This window comes from Erpetoichthys calabaricus, chromosome 1 (assembly GCF_900747795.2).
Source record: "Erpetoichthys calabaricus chromosome 1, fErpCal1.3, whole genome shotgun sequence".
Lineage (NCBI taxonomy): Eukaryota > Metazoa > Chordata > Cladistia > Polypteriformes > Polypteridae > Erpetoichthys > Erpetoichthys calabaricus.
In genome coordinates this window covers 267,259,362-267,279,763 of record NC_041394.2, presented here as the reverse complement: position 1 = coordinate 267,279,763, position 20,402 = coordinate 267,259,362, and the positions used below count along the sequence as shown (strand labels likewise).

The 20,402-nt window shown below is 38.3% G+C and overlaps 1 protein-coding gene across 1 annotated transcript in view; it reads left to right on the top strand.

Moving 5' to 3' along the window:
• snd1 (staphylococcal nuclease and tudor domain containing 1) overlaps positions 1-20,402 on the top strand; it is a 535,431-nt gene that overhangs the window by 164,344 nt on the left and 350,685 nt on the right. Inside the window, exons 12-13 of the mRNA XM_028814871.2 lie at positions 7,369-7,475; positions 17,104-17,214. Coding sequence (XP_028670704.1) covers positions 7,369-7,475; positions 17,104-17,214 — 218 coding nt within the window. The remainder of the gene's footprint in view (positions 1-7,368; positions 7,476-17,103; positions 17,215-20,402) is intronic.

The following is a 20,402-nucleotide window of genomic DNA, read 5'->3' as shown; positions in this document are numbered from 1 at the left end:
TGAGCTGCATCAGGAGTGGGCAGGAGGAGGAGTATAGGGACCTAATCAATAACTTTGTTAAATGGTGCGACTCAAACCACTTACACCAGAACACCAGCAAAACCAAGGAGCTGGTGGTGGATTTTAGGAGGCCCAGACCCCTCACGGACCCCGTGATCATCAGAGGTGACGGTGTGCAGATGGTGCAGACCTATAAATACCTGGGAGTGCAGCTGGATGATAAATTAGACTGGACTGCCAATACTGATGCTCTGTGTAAGAAAGGACATAGCCGGTTATACTTCCTTAGAAGGCTGGCGTCCTTCAACATCTGCAATAAGATGCTGCAGATGTTCTATCAGACGGTTGTGGCGAGCGCCCTCTTCTACGCGGTGGTGTGCTGGGAAGGCAGCATTAAGAAGAAAGACGCCTCACGACTGGACAAACTGGTGAGGAAGGCAGGCTCTATGGTTGGCATGGAGCTAGACAGTTTGACATCTGTGGCAGAACGACGGGCGCTCAGCAGGCTCCTATCAATTATGGAAAATCCACTGCATCCACTAAACAGTGTCATCTCTAGACAGAGGAGCAGCTTCAGTGACAGACTGCTGTCACTATCCTGCTCCACTGACAGACTGAGGAGATCGTTCCTCCCCCAAACTATGCGACTCTTCAATTCCACCCCTTGGGGTAAATGTTAACATTATATAAAGTTATTGTCTGTTATTACCTGCATTATTATCAATCTTTAATATTGTTTTTTGTATCAGTAAGGTGCTGCTGGAGTAAGTGAATTTTCCCTTGGGATTAATAAAGTACAGGTGCTGGTCATAAAATTAGAATATCATGACAAAGTTGATTTATTTCAGTAATTCCATTCAAAAAGTGAAACTTGTACATTAGATTCATTCATTACACACAGACTGATGTATTTCAAATGTTTATTTCTTTTAATGTTGATGATTATAACTGACAACCAATGAAAGTCCCAAATTCAGTATCTCGGAAAATTAGAATATCAATTAAGACCAATGCAAAAAAAGGATTTTTAGAAATGTTGGCCAACTAAAAGGTATGAACATGAAAAGTATGAGCTTGTTCAGCACTCAATATTTAGTTGGGGCTCCTTTGGCCTGGATTACTGCAGCAATGCAGCGTGGCATGGAGTCGATCAGTCTGTGGCATTGCTCAGGTGTTATGAGAGCCCATGTTGCTCTGATAGTGGCCTTCAGCTCTTCTGAATTGTTGGGTCTGGCGTATTGCATCTTCCTCTTCACAATACCCCATAGATTTTCTATGGGGTTAAGGTCAGGCGAGTTTGCTGGTCAATCATGAACAGGGATACCATGGTCCTTAAACCAGGTACTGGTAGCTTTGGCACTGTGTGCAGGTGCCAGGTCCTGTTGGAAAATGAAATCTGCATCTCCATAAAGTTCGTTAGCAGCAGGAAGCATGAAGTGCTCTAAAACTTCCTGGTAGACGGCTGCGTTGACCTTGGACCTCAGAAAACACAATGGACCAACACCAGCAGATGACATGGCACCCCAAACCATCACTGACTGTGGAAACTTTACACTGGACCTCACGCAACATGGATTCTGTGCCTCTCCTCTCTTCCTCCAAGACTCTGGGACCTTGATTTCCAAAGGAAATGCAAAATTTACTTTCATCAGAGAACATAACTTTGGACCACTCAGCAGCAGTCCAAAGGCGAGACGCTTCTGACACTGTCTCTTGTTCAAGAGTGGCTTGACATAAGGAATGCGACAGCTGAAACCCATGTCTTGCATACGTCTGTGCGTGGTGGTTCTTGAAGCACTGACTCCAGCTGCAGTCCACTCTTTGTGAATCTCCCCCACATTTTTGACTTGGTTTTGTTTCACAATCCTCTCCAGGGTGCGGTTATCCCTATTGCTTGTACACTTTTTTCTACCACATCTTGTCCTTCCCTTCGCCTCTCTATTAATGTGCTTGGACACAGAGCTCTATGAACAGCCAGCCTCTTTAGCAAGGACCTTTAGTGTCTTGCCCTTCTTGTGCAAGGTGTCAGTGGTCGTCTTTTGGACAACTGTCAAGTCAGCAGTCTTCCCCATGATTGTGTAGCCTACAGAACTAGACTGAGAGATCATTTAAAGGCTTTTGCAGGTGTTTTGAGTTAATTAGCTGATTAGAGTGTGGCACCAGGTGTCTTCAATATTGAACCTGTTCACAATATTCTATTTTTCAGAGATACTGAATTTGGGACTTTCATTAGTTGTCGATTATAATCATCAACATTAAAAGAAATAAACATTTGAAATACATCAGTCTGTGCGTAATGAATGAATCTAATATACAAGTTTCACTTTTTGAATGGAATTACTGAAATAAATCAACTTTGTCATGATATTCTAATTTTATGACCAGCACCTGTATCTATCTGTTTGTTTGCAGTGCTTTGAATAAAGTTTTTTTTCTACAACCTCCTGTGTCTCTGTGCAAATCTGTCACCCAAGCGTGACAAGGTGGTGCAGTATCTTCAGCAGGTGCGTCGTTGTCTTCTTCCGCTGAAGGAGTACTAGGAGTAGGCAGTGGGTGTCTGGGTGCGCGGCTGAAGAACATCTTGATAGGCAGTTGCTGGCGCTTTCTTTTCATATGCGTGAGGAGGCTTTTGTAGGGTACTACCATCTTTGATCATATTCAATAGTTTCACCTTCTCCTGGATGGTAAGCATCTTCCCTCGGCGCTTAGTTTCATTGTCAGAAGGCTTAGAAAAAGCAGCACATTTAGGAGCCATCGTGGGGCTTAGATAAAAGTTCTCAGAAAGTGCATGCGTAGTGACGTAAGCGTGTATGAGAAAAAATCGTGATAGAGTGAAGCTGTGAAAGTCAAAGCGTGATATAGTGAGGGATCACTGTACTTCGCAGGGCCTTTTTTTTTTTTTTTTGGCAATGGATGGCACTTTGTAGAAGCTTTTCCTTAATGTCCTCTTTTTATGCACTAGCTTGTTTTATCATTAGATGATGTTGTGCTGCTTTAACTAGCATCCTAAGTAAAGCCAAATCATCCGAAAACAGTGGCAGTAGCCCTACCTGTTCAGAACTCTTCCTCTTCTGAATCCTTTTTTATTCCCCCCCTCAAACCCCTTGGGATTAATAAAGTTTATCTATCTATCTATCAGTCTGTCTATCTGTCTATCTATCTGTCTATGATAAAGGAAATTAGAGTAAATTGGATTTAGGGGGCTGTGCAGCACTGAGGCAGGATTACAGCAAAGTGAAATTGAATTGCTTCATGTAGGCATGCCATTCCCTTCAGTTCAGCTGTGTGATTCTGAGCTTTTACTGCAGTTGGCAGCTATAGAATAAGATAGTTCACACATTATACACTTCCTGTCAAAATTTTCTCGTTAGTACTATAACATGCAAAAAGTTTCTGTTTTAACTATGTGTTCAACATTTCTTGCATTTCCTGTCATCCTACATTTACTTGGATCATTGTAGACAAGGAACACACATGAAATGCATGTGTTCCAAATAATGATATGTTATTTACCTTGTGCAACTCCAGGCACCTCACACCCAGATAAACAAGACTTGTACTGGAAGATATTTTTGCCTGAGTTGCGCAGGGGGTTTTTTGGGTGTGATAGCAGTCTGCTTGTGCTGATCGACACATTTGTAAAAGAAAAGACATTAACGGAGAGGTGTGAAGGAATTTAAGGTGGCCCGGAATTACAAGTTTTTTTTTTTAATAGGCTTCTGGGATTCTAGTGTTAAATGTTACATTACGATGGGGAACATGCAACGCTTGTATTATTTATGCAAGAAATGAATGAAAAAAAGCTCCATGAATTAATTTGCATATCAGCATTTAAGCTTGATTTGCTTCACCTCGTTGAACCATTCATCAAACATCGAACCATGTACATTGGTCCTGTTGGAGCTTCCATGCAGCTTGCTGTTGCACTGCGGTATCTTGCAGTGGCTTATTTTCTCTGACTTTTTCCATTTTGCATAGACATATCTGTGTTTAATTGCCTCTGTTTAGTCTTTCACGTTTCCACATCCATTTTCAAAGAGCTGGCGATTTGATACCGTTTTTTCTTGCAGGCATTTCTGTCACTATGGAGATGTTGATAGTAAACAACGATGCTGACCTCATGTACCAAGTTGAACATACTGCATCCCCCAAATTGTTGCTGGTACTGCAACCTGCGCACACGTCACGTTAATTTGTGATGTCAGGCTCGAAGGACGCATCAAAAGAGTGCTGGGAATGCTTGGCCACCATGATGCATGTGTGTAAGCATTCTGAGCTTAACACTTCTGAAATGCAGAAGCTAACAAAGCATAACTTTGGCTGTTTTTTTCCATGAATGTTTAGGATTCTAATTAAACACAGCACAATAGACTTGACCAGCATATAGTAAGCTTCACTTTGTTTGAATGTTACCCAAAGATTAACATTTCCATGTAATAGTCATGTATTATGTGATTTTATCTTTTAGATGGCAACAAACATTGCACACATTCGACATTTAATTTCTTTACAGTGTGGCATTAGATACCAACTGTCACTTTTCTCAAGAGAAATACTCTATAGAATGTGTTTTGTGAATTGTTAATTACTCCAGTTCTTCACTGTCGGATGAAAATTTTGAGCTGTCAGATCAAAGTGACAATGAAATGAGAGTGCAGCTGAAGGTTTTGAAAGTGTGAGGGAGAGCAATTTAACTCTACAAGATTCTGTGACTTTCAAGTGGGAGGACTTTATAGAGAGTGATCCATTGTTGCCCCTTTGGTTTGCTAGATTTGAGAAAGAAAAAAAAAAAAACTCACAAAACACCACTTGGGGCCCTGGTGGGCACTATGGACTATGAGACCATTTAATGTCTTAAATTGTTGTTCTGGAGAGTGGTTTTAAATTGATGAATGTGGGGACATTGAGATATGCAGAACAATATTTTATTCTCCCTATGAGTTATCAACAGTTTTCCTTTTTTTTTTAAAAAAAAAAAATCTTTTCTAACCTCCAGTGTTCAGATAGGAAGCAGAAATCAGACATCAAAAACTGCATCAGCAGTGCAACATAGACAGCGTCTTTTGTCTTCTAAATGTGCAGATAAATACAAGCTGCAAGCAGCCGGCTGTTCCATCCCCCCACCGACTTAGAATGTGCATGAACTTCTCTCAGCTCATGGCTTGATTGATTATCTGGGATTGAAGTGGAGTTTTAAAGTGGAAATATTAGATCATTATTTGGAACACATGCATTTCAAGTGTGTTCCGTTTCTACAGTAATCTGTGTGTACACATTTTTAAAACAAACGTTTTTCATATTCTAGTAGTAAATGACAAAATGTAGGCATAAACTATATAATGTATGAAGCCTGAAGTCCAAATATCAAAGAAACACTTTCACAAAAGGTACAAATATAACGGAACAAGTGCGCTTTTATTCAAAAATATAAGTGCAGGAAAAAAAGCCTACCTTAGCATGCGACATTGACCCATATCTACTATGACTGCTGCCTTGGCACAACAGTATCAGTTGCTGACTGGGAATCAAAAGGTCACGAGTTCGATCCTGTACGATTCCCTTTTGAGAAACTATTTTAGAATAAAAAATTACATTTGATTTCTGTCTGTAACAGCCGGTGTAATTTATGATACTTGTAAAGGTTAATTTTGTTTTTATATTTACTTTTCATTGTCTCAGTCGCGTTCAGGATCCTTCCCTCTCCCCCCCCCCCCCACTGCCCCATCTAACACTGCTGTTTTCACATAAAGACACGCTATAGCTCTGCAGTGTATCATGATACATACTACCGTTGTTTCTTTTGTACTCCAGGACATGCAGAGGAAAGCATAGTAAAGAGCAGTAACTTCAGCGCTATATGCAATCATCTGACACTGCTGTTTTCACATAAAGACGCGCTATAATGCAATATTATTTGTTAAACGAACAGCGTCAGATCGGGTGTGAATTTATACGGGTGCTGAATAAGCTCCTGTTCTGACTCTAAGTAAAAAGCATGAATTAATCAACAGAAATAACCGCGATCCACATTTTAAACTTAATGATTTACAGTGCATACCAATTTATAAATTTTATGTCCGTATGAGGTTAAAAAGGAAAAAAAAAAAATAACACTTTCTCCCCAGCTGGGAATCGAACTCAGGTTGCTGAGGCACGGTAGGGATGCTGCGCTCTGAGTCAGCAAATCTTAGTGTTACGCCACGGAAGGTGTTGTATCGTTCTTGAACCTTTTGTGAAAGTGTTTATTTGATTTTTGTACTTCAGGCTTCACAGATTCTATAGTTTATGCCTACATTTTGTAACATTTATTACTAAAATATGAAAAAGTTTCTGTTTTAACAATGTGTTTCCACAGATTACTGTAGAAATAGAACACACATGAAATGTGTGTGTTCCAAATAACAATCTATTATTTCCACTCTAAAACTCCAGCAGTTCAGTCACTCCCAGATAATCAAACAAGGCATGAGCTGGGAAAACTTAGTGAACATTCTGCAACGGTGGGGGATGGTATAGCAGGCTGCTTGCTGCTTGTCTTTATCGGCACATTTACAGGACAAAAGACGCTGACGCAGAGGTGCAAAGGGATATAAGTTGGGCCGGATTTACGAGTTTTTTCGTAGGCTTTGGTAATTCTAGTGTTAACTGAAATATTTTCATGTGTAGAATGAATTTATTAATTGTATGTTTTCCATAACAGTTGAAAAAAATTCTTGAATGAGTTAATTTCCTTTATTCATTATTTTTTTTAAACAGTGATAATGGAATTTTGTAATGCAAAATTTTATACTAGTATTATTTTATAACCCAAGGTTTAAGAAAGGTTTATGAACAATGATTAAAATATTTGGAAAATTACTAATTTGAACTTTACTAACCAAATGAAAAGTGCTTTTTTTTAACATTGTAAGTACACCTGGAAATTAATTATTTTGGAAAGTTGCAAGTGTTAAAAAACTCAATGAAGGTGTTTATAAAGCTAAATACTATTAAATGTTATTTTGATTTTTTCACTGAATATTATCCAGAGAGTGATTATTAAACAGGTAAGCAAGCTTTCGAAGTAATTACATCTTGCCTGAAGAAGGGGCCTGAGTTGCCTCGAAAGCTTGCATATTGTAATCTTTTTAGTTAGCCAATAAAAGGTGTCATTTTGCTTGGCTTTTCTCTACATTCATAATGGCTAACACGGTACACCACCCTAGTACTACAGTTCAGTAATGAAAGAGTATGCTGGTTAAAGGTGAGAATGGGGATGACTTTTCACATCTGTGTATAGAGCATCCTGCTGGCTTGTGTTGGTTGATTTGTTTAATGGTGAGTTTTATATTTTCCTTCTAAGTTGCTTTATTTTCAACATTTTCTTAGGTCAATGTTTCAGTTGATTATATTAGAGCCGCTACAGCTGCTTCTGACACAGGATCAACCCCTGCTTTCCCAGAGCGTACCTGTGCAACAGTCACTATTGGTGGAATGTAAGTGCAAATATTTATTCAGAGAATATCTCAGCATTATGTATACTGGTATTCATATTTTGAGAACAGTTAATTTAAAAGTATCAATGTTTAAAATACATTGCTTTCATCTAATTTTTGGAAGTCCACACTCATTAAATAAGCTGGTTTGATTCATCATGTTTTGCTTTAAGCCTTTCTCATTATGGCCCTTTTGCCTGTTGAATTAACTGCCGTAGTATTTATTATAGTTGTTAATTTGAATTACGTGCTGTAGAAAAGGAGGCTTGCAAGGAAGGAGTTTATTTTAAAATGAATAAGGAAATTGTGTGTGCAGCTGTTTTTAGTGATGCACTTTTTTTTGTCAAAAATTGGTATTAACCAGTTTTTGCTTTTCAAATGTAGTCATATATTGTCTTATAAGTAGTGGATAGTTGTAGATTTCAGTAAAAAATAAAGATATCCATTTACAGTATCTCACAAAAGTTTTTTGTATTTTTGTAAATATTTTTGTAAATATTTTGTTATATCTTTTCATGGGACAACACTGAAGATATGACACTTTGATACAATGTAAAGTAGTCAGTGTACAGCTTGTATAACAGTATACATTTGCTGTGTCCTCAAAATAACTCAGCACACAGCCATTAATGTCTAAACCACTGGCAACAAAAGTGAGTACACCCCTAAGTGAAAAATGTCCAAATTGTGCCCAATTAGCCATTTTCCCTCCCTAGTGTCATGTGACTCGTTTAGTGTTACAAGGTCGCAGGTGTTAAATTTGGTGCTATCGCTCTCACACTCTCTTACTTAACTGGAAATTCAACACGGCACCTCATGGCAAAGAACTCTCTCAGGATATGAAAATAAAGATGGTCTAAGCTATAAGAAGATTGCCAACACCCTGAAACTGAGCTGCAGCACGGTGGCCAAGACCATTCAGAGGTTTAACAGGACAGGTTCCACTCAGAACAGGCCTCACCATGGTCGACCAAAGAAGTTGAGTGCACATGCTCCGCGTCATATCCAGAGGTTGTCTTTTGAAAATAGACATATGAGTGCTGCCAGCATTGCTGCAGAGGTTGAAGGGGTTGGGGGGGTCAGCCTGTCAGTGCTCAGACCATACACTGCACACTGCATCAAATTGGTCTGCATGGCTGTCGTCCCAGAAGGAAGCCTCTTCTAAAGATGATGCACAAGAAAGCCCGCAAACTTTTTGCTGAAGACAAGCAAACTAAGGACATGGATTACTAGAACCATGTCCTGTGGTCTGATGAGACCAAGATAAACTTATTTGGTTCAGATGGTGTCAAGCGTGTGTGGCGGCAGCCAGGTGAGGAGTACAAAGACAAGTGTGTCTTGCCTACGGTCAAGCATGGTGGTGGGAGTGTCATGGTTTGGGGCTGTGCATGAGTGCTGCTGGCACTGGGGAGCTAAAGTTCATTGAGGGAACCATGAATGCCAACATGTGCTGTGACATACAGAAGCAGAGCATGATCCCTTCCCTTTGGAAACTGGGCCGCAGGGCAGTGTTCCAACATGAAAACAACCCCAAACACACCTCCAAGACCACCAACTCCTTGCTTAAACTGAGGGTAAAGGTGCTGGACTGGCCAAGCATGTCTCCAGACCTGAACCCTATAGAGCATCTGTGGGGCATCCTCAAACGGAAGGTGGAGAAGCGTAAGGTTTCTAACATCCACCAGCTCCGTGATGTTGTCATTGATGAGTGGAAGAGGATTCTAGTGCCAACCTGTGAAGCTCTAGTGAACTCCATGCCCAAGAGAGTTAAGGTAGTGCTGGAAAATAATGGTGGCCACACAAAATATTGACACTTTGGGCACAATTTGGACATTTTTCACTTAGGGGTGCACTCCCTTTTGTTCCCAACGGTTTAGACATTAATGGCTGTGTGTTGTTATTTTGAGGGGATGGCAAATTTACACTGTTATACAAGCTGTACACTGACTACTTTACATTGTATCAGTGTCATATCTTCAGTGTTGTCCCATGGAAAGATATAATGAAATATTTACAAAAATGTGAGGGGTGTACTCACTTTTGTGAGATACTGTATATGCTGAGATGCATATTTTTTTTTATTTTATTATGTGTACTTTTAAAAGAGTGGAGCATTATGGGAAGGACTTGAGGTTCAGTTTTGATTTGCAACCTGAATAACACAACATATCTTAAGACTTGTTTGGAGAAGCAGGCTTCTTTGATCCCATCTCAAGTGGAAGCAGTTTTTAGTAATGGATGGATATTGTATGATACATTCCTTGACCATCAAGCTGCTGTTGTGGTCAGTAAGCTGCGAAAGTCAGTAAAGCAATCGGTTAATAAGAATCAGTAAATTGTCATAGGCGTTGAAGTGCAGTGGACAGCTGATGTCGAGAGACTGTGCTTTTAGTAAAGCTTCATTCAAGCTTTATTTAATGTCCATTAAATTACTAGATCCTCACTAGATGCCACAGGACTTAAAATGTTTCCTATATTAGTCTGAATTAAAGTACAAGTGCACTGCTATAGAAAAGCTTTTGTTTTAATTATTTTGCAAAAATATTTTGATCACCTCAGTGTGCATAAACTGGACTGTAGCTCATTTTCACTTAGTCCTATATTTTAACATTGTAAGCTACAATGCATATGATTATTGCCAAGGCAGAACATGCTGTTGAAGGTTGAGTTTTCTTGTTGCTTTAGCACTGCATATATGAGCAATATATATTCATTAGGCGGGAAAAAAGCATAGCTGCCAGTACTACTGAAGTCATAACAAAGTAACCTAACTGGATACAAAAGCCTCCTGATATAATGTGGCACTTCTAGCCTTCCATCCAAAAAAGGAAAAAGCAAACATCTGAGCATGGCCTAGGGAGATTTCAGAAAAAAAAAGTTCCCTGTTATTTTAAATGATGCAGGTTCACTTAAGAGGTTGAATATAACAGAAAAGAGCACTGTATCCTGCATCCTACAAGTGCGTTTATACTACAATCATTTGAAACCCTTTGACCTCAGACAGGTGACTTCCATTTTTCCAATTACGTGACTCCTAAAACCAATTGGCTACATCAGTGATGATTTAGGTGATGATTTATAATAAAGAGGGTTTATTCTTATAAGATTATTTTGTGTTTTTGTTGTTGTTCAGTGTCACAAAAGCCAGATTTAAATCCAATGTGATTCAATGTTGTATAACAAGTGTAATCTTCCAGGGGATTTAATATTCTTTTTAAGCACTGTAATATAATCATTATTTTAATAAATCGGATAAGACAATGTTACACTCTGCAACAACATATAAAAGCTCCTAAAGCTCGTAAACCCAATGAAAACAAGCAAAGGGTTCTGTAAGTTAAATATTAAAAGTATGTTTTTCCAGTGTTGGAGTATCACAATGATTCTACTGTTTTCGTTGTTTTTTGGACAATGGGTCATATTAAGGTACCCAAATTTCATCCCCAGTTATGAAATAGTTTTTACATTTCTCTCTGTCTAAGATCCTTTACTCTGGATTTCCTTTGACACATTGTATGTGGTGATGCTTGATTTAAGAAGTCAACATTTTGGGCATTCACAACACACAGGCTCATGCTTAACTTTCTGGAAGGAAAGATTTTAAAAATTAATGAATATTTTTATAGGCACAGATTAAAGTGAAATTATCAAGTGGATGACACATGCCAACGTTATATTAGAGCAAATATATTTGCAGTATATAAATTAACCAGGCAAAATATTATACAGGAGAATCCAAGTAATATTTGATTTCAAAGCCAAAACAATGGACAGTGTGTGTACAGATGTAAATGTAGAAAATTAAATGTATAAAATTGTATGAATGCAGTTTGTTTTTTCCCTACAGAATCAACAGACGCCACCTATACAAGATAATGGCATATTACCATTCATTAATTGGACATACACATTTCACATAAAAGCATTTGGGGGTTTCTTTGAAGCATGTAAAAATTTGAATTAACAGATCCAACATAAAAGTAATTATCTGCCCAAATAGATGCAAGACCGTTTAGCTTGTACTACAACAATATAATTTAAAATAGTAACTTAAAACTGAAATAGCTCAAGAATCCCTTGTATAAAAACAGTCAAATAGCTCTTAATTTCAGATTTGTTCTCGAGTGTTTTAAGGTCATTGTTATATTGCATTTACCCATATTTTAAGTGGAAGCTCGTGGATTTATACCCTGCCTCTTTCCTCTGGAGAATTTGCAGGTACAAATGAGAATTTATTATTGTATTGTAGTAGTTATTGTAAACTTTGCCCCCAATGTTTTTTCATTGCCTTGCATAGCAATATTAATTTTAGCTAAACTTTGTCTTTCCTGTCACATTTTCCACCATCATTGTATATACAGTAACGTTTCCTATTGAGGTTGGACTCCTCCAGGGCTGCCCTTTGTCACCGATTCTGTTCATAAGTTATATGGACAGAATTTCTAGGTGCAGCCAAGGAGGGGAGGTGGTCTTGTTGTTCGGTGACCTCGGAATCTCATCTCTGCTATTTGCGGATGACGTGGTTCTGTTGGCTTCATCGGACAGTGACCTCCTGCTCTCACTGGAGCGGTTCACAGCCAAGTGCGAAGCAGCGGGGATGAGAATCAGCACCTCTAAATCCGAGGCCATGGTTCTCAGCCGGAAAAGGGTGGAATGCTCTCTCCGGGTTTGGAGTACAGTACTGCCTCAAGTGGAGGAGTTCAAGTATCTCGGGGTCTTGTTCACGAGTGAGGGAAGAATGGAGCGGGAGGTTGACAGACGGATTGGTGCGGTGTCTGCAGTAGTGCGGGCTCTGCAACGGTCCGTTGTGGTGAAGAGAGAGCTGAGCCAAAAGGCGAGGCTGTCGATTTACCAGTCGATCTACATTCCTACCCTCACCTATGGCCACGAACTTTGGGTAGTAACCAAAAGAGCAAGATCGCGGATACAAGTGGCCGAAATGAGTTTTCTCCACAGGGTGGCTGAACTTTCCCTTAGAGAGAGGGTGAGGAGTTCAGTTATGCGGGAGAGACTCGGAGTAGAGTCGCTGCTCCTGCGCATTGAGAGGAGTCAGTTGAGGTAGTTTGGGCATCTGGTTAGGATGCCCCCTGGACGCCTCCCTGGGGGGTGTTCCGGGCATGCCTCCCTGGGAAAAGGCCACGGGGCAGACCCAGGACATGCTGGGGGGATTATATCTCCCGGGTGGCCCTGGAACACCTCGGGGTTCTCCTGGAGGAGGTGGCCGGGGAGAGGGAGATCTGGGCTTCCCTGCTTAGGCTGCTGCCCCTGCGACCCGACCTCGGATAAGCAGTGGATAATGGATGGATGGATATATTTATAGTCTGAAGTGTACAAAGTGAATAGAAAAGGAGACAGTGTTGCTCATGTCCGTATGAGAAACACAATCCTTGAGTCTCACAAACTGCTGTCTGCTTGATTGATAGTCCACTATCCAGGGCACCATAGGGTCATCCACCGCAGATCTCTGAGCTTACTCTTTAACTGGGATGGCTGGATGGTATTGAAAGCACTGGAGAAATTAAAAAATGTAATCTTCACAATGCTGTCAGCTTTGTCCATGTGAGAATAATTCTTGTGGAGCAGGTAGACAGTTGTGTTCTCCACTTCAATCTTTGTCCGATAGACAGACTGTAATTGGCCCAGGTGGTCTACCACAAGAGGACGCATATAGTCCCCGACCAACCAACCAAAGGTCTTCGTAATATGAGACACAAATGCTAGTGGTCTGCAGTCATTAGGTGAAGACATACCTGCCTTCTTTGGAACAGGAACAATGCATTGGCGCTTTCTTTTTAGAGACGGACTGAACTGGTGACAGAGGCCATCACAAAGTTGGATAGCACAGGCCTTAAGAACTTGAGGACTGACTCAGTCTGGTCTCGCAGCTTTTCCTGTGTGTAGCTTGCACAGTTGTCTCCTTACTTGGTCATCAGTTATAGACAGCCTTTACTGATCAGTGGTGTACTTGCCAATGGCCATTCCTGTTGATGTGGTAGGAGTTGTTGATGTAATAGGAATGATATGGGGAAGACTGATTATTGGAAGATAGTGGCAATGAAAGGGAAAATCTATTAAAAAAAAAAAAAAAAAAAAAATTGGTTCAGGACATTTAGCTTTGTTTACATCCCCTTATTGCAGCTGAGTTTTGCTTGTGTCCAGTAATTATGCCCAGTCCATTCCATACATTTTTGTTATTGTTCTGAGTGAGTTTGTTTTCTACTTTCGCTTTGTTAGCTTCCTTTCCTTTAAATCATCTTTTTCTTTAGCACCTATGCATCCTTCATACCTCTTTGTCACCTGATTTGAATGCTCTCTTTTTCTCCTTCAGGAGACCTTTTAGCTCCTTAGTAATCCAAGGTTTGTTGGCCCTCAATATCATCCCCATGCGAGTTACATATCATTTCTCAGTTTGCCATTTGGAAGCAGTCAGAGCTATTTCTGCATCCAGGCTCCACTCCCTCTATATCCTGGTGAGACCAGGTTGCTGTCTTAATCACAGGCTTGTGGCTGCGAATAAGGTGAATCAGGTTTTGGTCAGATCTACCAAATAAGTTAGCAGTGTGCATCCAACACTACTGTAGAATCCCTGAAGCCAACGGTCTGGGTAAATGTTGGATGACAGGACATGCAATGCAAGAAACACATAGCTAAAATGGAAACTTTTTTCATGTTATAGTACTATTGACAAAATTTTGACATAAAGTGTAAAATGTGTGAAGACTGAAGTCCAAATATCAAATAAACACTTTCACAAAAAGAACAAATATAATGAAACAAGTGCGCTTTTATTCAAGAATATAACCGAAGAAAAAGAAATCGGGTTAGGGTACGATGCTGACATGACTGTTTTGGTGGTGCAGCGGTAAGAACTGCTGACTCATAATCAAGAGGCACTTGTTTTGTTATACTTGTACCTTTTGTGAAAGTGTTTATTTGATATTTGGACTTCAGTCTTCACACCCACATCTCACATCAATATATTTTCATGTTATAGTAATAATGACAAAATGATGATGTGAAGATTATAATGTGTGAATATCAAGTAAACATTTTCACAAAAGGTATAACAAAACAAGTGCATTTTTATCCAAGAATATAATCAAAGAAAAAGAAATCATTCAATTTATGTGTAGCTGTCAATAAGTAAAAACCCAAGCCCAAATATCATTCGACACAAAGTCAAAATGTTTGCTTGGCTGGTGCAGAGGTCAGAACTGCTGGCTTGTAATCAAGAGGTTGAGTAGTAAGCCGCTATTATAATTACTATTACATAATTAAAACAGATTTGATTTGTGTCTGTATTTTCAGTCCAATATAATTTGACAATTACAAATCTGCACCAGTTCACAGAATGAGAAATCTACAATAAAAGAATGACATAGAATGATATGGCACAATAAAAGCACTAATAAGTCATAAAATTTAAATGGCATTGTCCACTGTAAGCCAGGGTTGGCATCTAGTTAAGTAGTTGAGTTAGAACAAAAACCTGTAGCCATCCAGGACTGACTCAGAGGACCACAGTAAGATATTTTTCCTTCCTGCTCTGTCCCTGTTCACTTGTTATGAATACCAACTCTGTCCCTCGACACTTTAAATTTAGTCTGTTTCCAGTCCAAACTTTATCTGTCTCTGTACAGTTGTCCCTTTTAAAGTTACTGATGTCCACTAAAGAGACCACCTATGGTTAATGCAAACCATTAATTACATGCAGCAACTGAGTGATGTGTACTGATTAGGCTGTATTACTGCTGTCAGTTTACCTGTTGTTATTCTCTCTCTGTCTTCATGGTCAAGAGGTTATTATAGATCACAGATGAAATCTGGGGCTTCGAAATACAATACAGCAACAGTGGATTAGAGTTTTAGAATTTTTCACAAAAAGTACCTTTAGTAAAATAAGTGTAGTAATTAGTGTTGACAGTTAATTGCATATTTATTGTGTTTACAGTTATTGCCTTGATGTATTAATTGTGAAAGTAACTATTACTGCATTCTATTTAGTACTCCCATTCTCTCAGAGATTGCTTTTTCCCTGTTATAGACTGCTTTAAACAGCAAGTTAGTGTTGTAATCAAATACAGACACTAAGTGCAACTGCATTTGGTGAATCAAAGTAACTCATATTATAGGACTATGTGCTAAATGCTAAACACATTTTAGGAGTCTGATCTCAAAAATCATCTTTTGAAAAATGTGAATAGGTTTCTTTTGTGTTTACAGCAGCTTCCAAAAAATTGACAAATTCAATTGTTATTGAACCTGGATAACCTTACACTTGTTAGGTGTTTAAGTGCCAAGATGAAGAGAATCCTTTGTTACTTGGAAATACTTTTGTTTTCAAAAGTGTACTGTGGAACTGTTGTGCCAGTGCATGAAAACTAGGCAAGCAGCACCAAGTCCCAGTAAATTTAGGTTCATGACACAGATAACCATTAAAACCTGTTTATGCTATAAGGCTAGTCCATATCCAGCAGGCTGTTGAAATTCTCCCCTTCTGCAGTTATTCTTCTGAGATTACGTTGATTTTTTATTCTAAATGGCTGATATAAATTAAATTGGATCTGAAACAAGTGACATCACTTTGTTGTTGATGAGGAATATATACTAAAAAGCAGTTGGTTGCAGTGCTTCTTCTTTAAAAGAGTATGGCTTTAGTTATGATTTCCTCAAGAATGCAGATGTCACTGCTCAACGTTCGAGTCTGGTAGGAGTGTGTAACAATGTCTTACTAACTAAATACTTCTTGAGCTTTTTGCCTATTCATTGTTAAATTTAGTACGTTAACAGACCTGTACAAAGAACTATCAAGATGTGTTTACATTAATTTCATAATTTTGCGTTAACTTCTTAGTCTTATTTTCATTTAAAATGTTACTTGCCTTGATTTTGCATTTACATTATATATGTTTTCTTAATACTGCAGAACCCAAATTTAGCATTTCCATGTTTATCATTTTCCAGCATTTTACATTTTTAAATGGCAAGTGTGCTCTGTCTTTATTATAAAAAATTAAAAAGAAACCTTATTAAATACTAATTTTTTTTTAATTGATCCTGTATTTAACAATTTCATGTTGGCAGTGTTTTAAGAAGATCCCTGTAAGGTGGAGGCTCTGCTGTACTGTATGTACAGAATGCAGTATATGCAGTTGGTCTGACAGGGTGCATTCTCATTGTACTGTTAATTGAAATTAATGCAAATACAATGTCAAAGGCTATAATAATTTTGTCATTGTGCACACATAGTGGTAATTATAACACAATTACCTTAACAAGTGACTTATGGTCTAAAACACTAAGTAACACTGACCTACATGAAACATGTTTACTTTTGATTGTTTCATTATACATTATTACATATTGCTTATATTTTGATTATTTTTAATAAAACAAAGAAAACTGAATCTGCTTAAATGTTCTGCTATTAAATAGTCAATTTCACTATTCTGATAAGATAAATTGACATTTTATGTATTTTGAAAAAGCTACTTTTTCTTTATTATAAAATTATTTCCTGCCATGCCTGAGAGAAAAATGTGTGTGAGATTTTTAAATAAGAAAATGAGAGCATATTTTTGTGTTTGGACATTTGCTAATTTGTTAATTATGTTTCCATAACTTACAGTAACATTGCAGAGGCCCTTGTTAGCAAAGGTTTGGCTACAGTGATCCGTTACCGCCAAGATGATGATCAGCGATCATCTCATTATGATGAACTTTTGGCAGCTGAAGCCAGGTGAGTATTACAGAACATCCAATATGTTAATGAAAACCTTTTTGATGTACAGTTGAGATCCCATTCATGTTTTGGCTTTTGGAATATGTTGCAACCAAGAAACTTTATCTTGGCTCAATCAGAGCCACTGTAATTGATGTTAGGTATATGCTAACTACCATTTAAAATGAAACTTATTGTAATTGGTTGATTCTGAATGCAGCCACATCCTTGATTATTAAAATGTGTACACACTAATGCAACCAGGTTTTTGTATGATTTGTTTTCCTTTTTTCACTAAAAAGTTTGATTTATTTTCAACTTTTTTGTATAGATTGCAATTTTACAATAAAGGTGAAATAAGTTCTGACAGGATTTATCTTGGTTTCATTTTTTATCACTCAAAACCTGCCATTTTGGCAGGGGTGTGTGTACTTTTTATCTCAACTGTAAGTCTGTATACTTGAAGAATATTACAAGGAAAATGATTCAGATGTTTTTTTCAGGTGACATCAAGATTGGAAATGTTATCACCATTTGCATTTAAATTCTATGAATTTTGAAGTTATTGAAGAAATTATTTTAAAAATAACTTAGATTTGACATATTTCAATTTCCTTCTAAATAAAAGTATGCATTTTTTAAATATGGATCTAAAACATGACACAGTCAGCAAATATGCTTACTGTTTGTTAACCAAAAATCTATATAGAACTGAAAAACTGGGAATATTTGATCGTTAAAATTTGTTTCATTAGAATTAGTCATGTTGAATGTGTGTTGCAGAGTGTCTTGATTTACTTTTGAACTGTTTACAAGGCTTTTTTTTTCTTGGACTTTGCAGTGGGTTACGAAAGATCCAGCAGCCACAGGACTGAAATAAACATTAAGTTTAACAAAGTACATGTTAGTTTTTATAAAGCTGAGTTGCTAGCAAGCAAGCAACATTTGTTTTTAAAGCACATTTAAAAATGTAGATTACCAAAGTGCAGTACAAAGATAAAAAGCTGTCACTGGCAACATTTACAGTATTTGTATAGCACATTTTTTTTTCTTCAAAGAATGTAGGTAAAGCAAATTTCATCACTTTATGCCTGCATTAACGCACATCACCATCGGGTTGCACTTGACTACCTTAAAAATGGGTGTAAAAGCACTTAAAATTGTTTCATCAATAAATAGTGAAGTCGATTACAGAAGCTGAGCATTGAAAGATGTTTTTAAGGGATAACTGCCATGAGAGATGAAACATGTGCATGCATTGTTATTTTACCGAGGCTGGAAGTGCCCACAAATCACAGGGGATGACGAGTTCGGTATTTTTGAAGCGTGTCTTGCGTAAGAGTTAATGACCACATTTACTCTAAAGAGCTTGAACCCAGTGTTTAACACTAGAATTACCAGAGCCTACGAAAAAACTCGTATATCCGGCCCACCTTAAATCGCTTCTTAAAACCTTTCTCACCTCTCCGCCAGCGTCTTTTGTCATCTAAATGTACTGATAAAGACAAGCTGCCAGCAGCCGGCTATTCCATCCCCCCAACGACTTAGAACGTAAACAAGCTTTTCCCAGCTAATCCCTTGATTGATTATCTGGGAGTGAAGTGGAGTTTTAGAGTAGAAATAATAAGATTGTTATTTGGAACACACGCATTTCATATGTGTTGCATTTCTACAGTAATCTGTGTAAACACATTGTTAAAACAGAAATGGTTTACAATATTCTAGTAGCAAATGACAAAATGTAGGCATAAACTATATAATGTATGAAGCCTGAAGTCCAAATATCAAAGAAACACTTTCACAAAAGGTACAAAAAAAAGCCACCGCCAAAAAAACCCGCCTTAGTGTGAGACATTGACATGACTTAACTATCACTGCTTCCGTGGCATAACAGTATCAGTCGCTGACTGGGAATCAGAAGGTCATGAGTTCGATCCTGCACAATTCCCATTTGAGAAGTGTTCTTATTTTCACTATTTTAGAATAAAATGATACATTTGATTTCAGTCTGTAACAGCCGGTGTAATTTATGATATTTGTAAAGGTTAGCTTTATTTTTTTAAAATTCACTTTTCATTGTCTCAGTCGCGTTCAGGATCCATCCCTACCGCCCCCCACCTGACACTGCTGTTTTTACATAAAGACGCGCTATAGTTCTGCAGTGTATCACGATACATACGACCGCGTGTTTTTTCCCCCCAGTATTGCCAGTCCCCACGTGTTGCTGTATGCTGTTTCTTTTGTACTCCAGGACATGCAGAGGAAAGCATAGTAAAGAGCAGTAACTTCAGCGCTATATGCAATCATCAGACACTCCCCATCTGACACTGCTAAAGCTCTGCAGTGTACTTGTGACTGCATTGTCGTACCAATGCTTGCGAACTGAAGTGTCTGCATGCACTTTTCGTGGCATTATATGTGTATTTTTTGAGCATGCCCCTGTAGCTCAAACACAGGAACATATGTTGATGTAAAAGTATAACAAAACAAATGCACTTTTATTCAAGACTATAACCGAAGAAAAAAGAAAGCAAGTTACAGTAGGTGGAATGCTAAGAACTGCTGATTTCCATTCTGTGCTATATAACTGTTAACATTTGAATCTGATGATTGCATATAGCGCTGTCTGATTTAGTGTGCGCAAGAACATGCAGGTGGCCAGTTGCTGAGTGCTACAACGCACATTTTAAAAAAAGAAAGAGACAAATATATGTGACGTTTTGAAGAAATCATTTTATGACGCGAATAGTACCAATCAGAAAACATCGTCGAAGTAATGCAATATTATTTGAAAACGAACAGCGTCAGGTTGGGTGTGAAGTTATACTGGCGCTGTTTGAGTCCGATCAGAAGCTGAATAAGCTGAAAAAGCTCCTGTTCTGACTCTAAGTAAAAAAGCATGAATTAATCAACAGAAATAACCGTGATTGACATTTTAAAGTTAACGATTTACAGTGCATACCAATTTATAAATTCAATGTCCATTTGAGGAAAAAAAACACTTTCTTCAAAGCTGGGAATCGAACTCGCGTCTCTGTGGCACAGTAAGGCAGTGGTGCTCCAAGTCAGCAAACCGTCCTTATAACTTATTTTTTCAAGATCCATAACACACAGACAGAGCACTGCGTAATACAGAGACAGACAGGCAGAGATATACAAATAAACAGGGAAGGCACATGTACTGAAAGAAAAAAAAAATCAACATG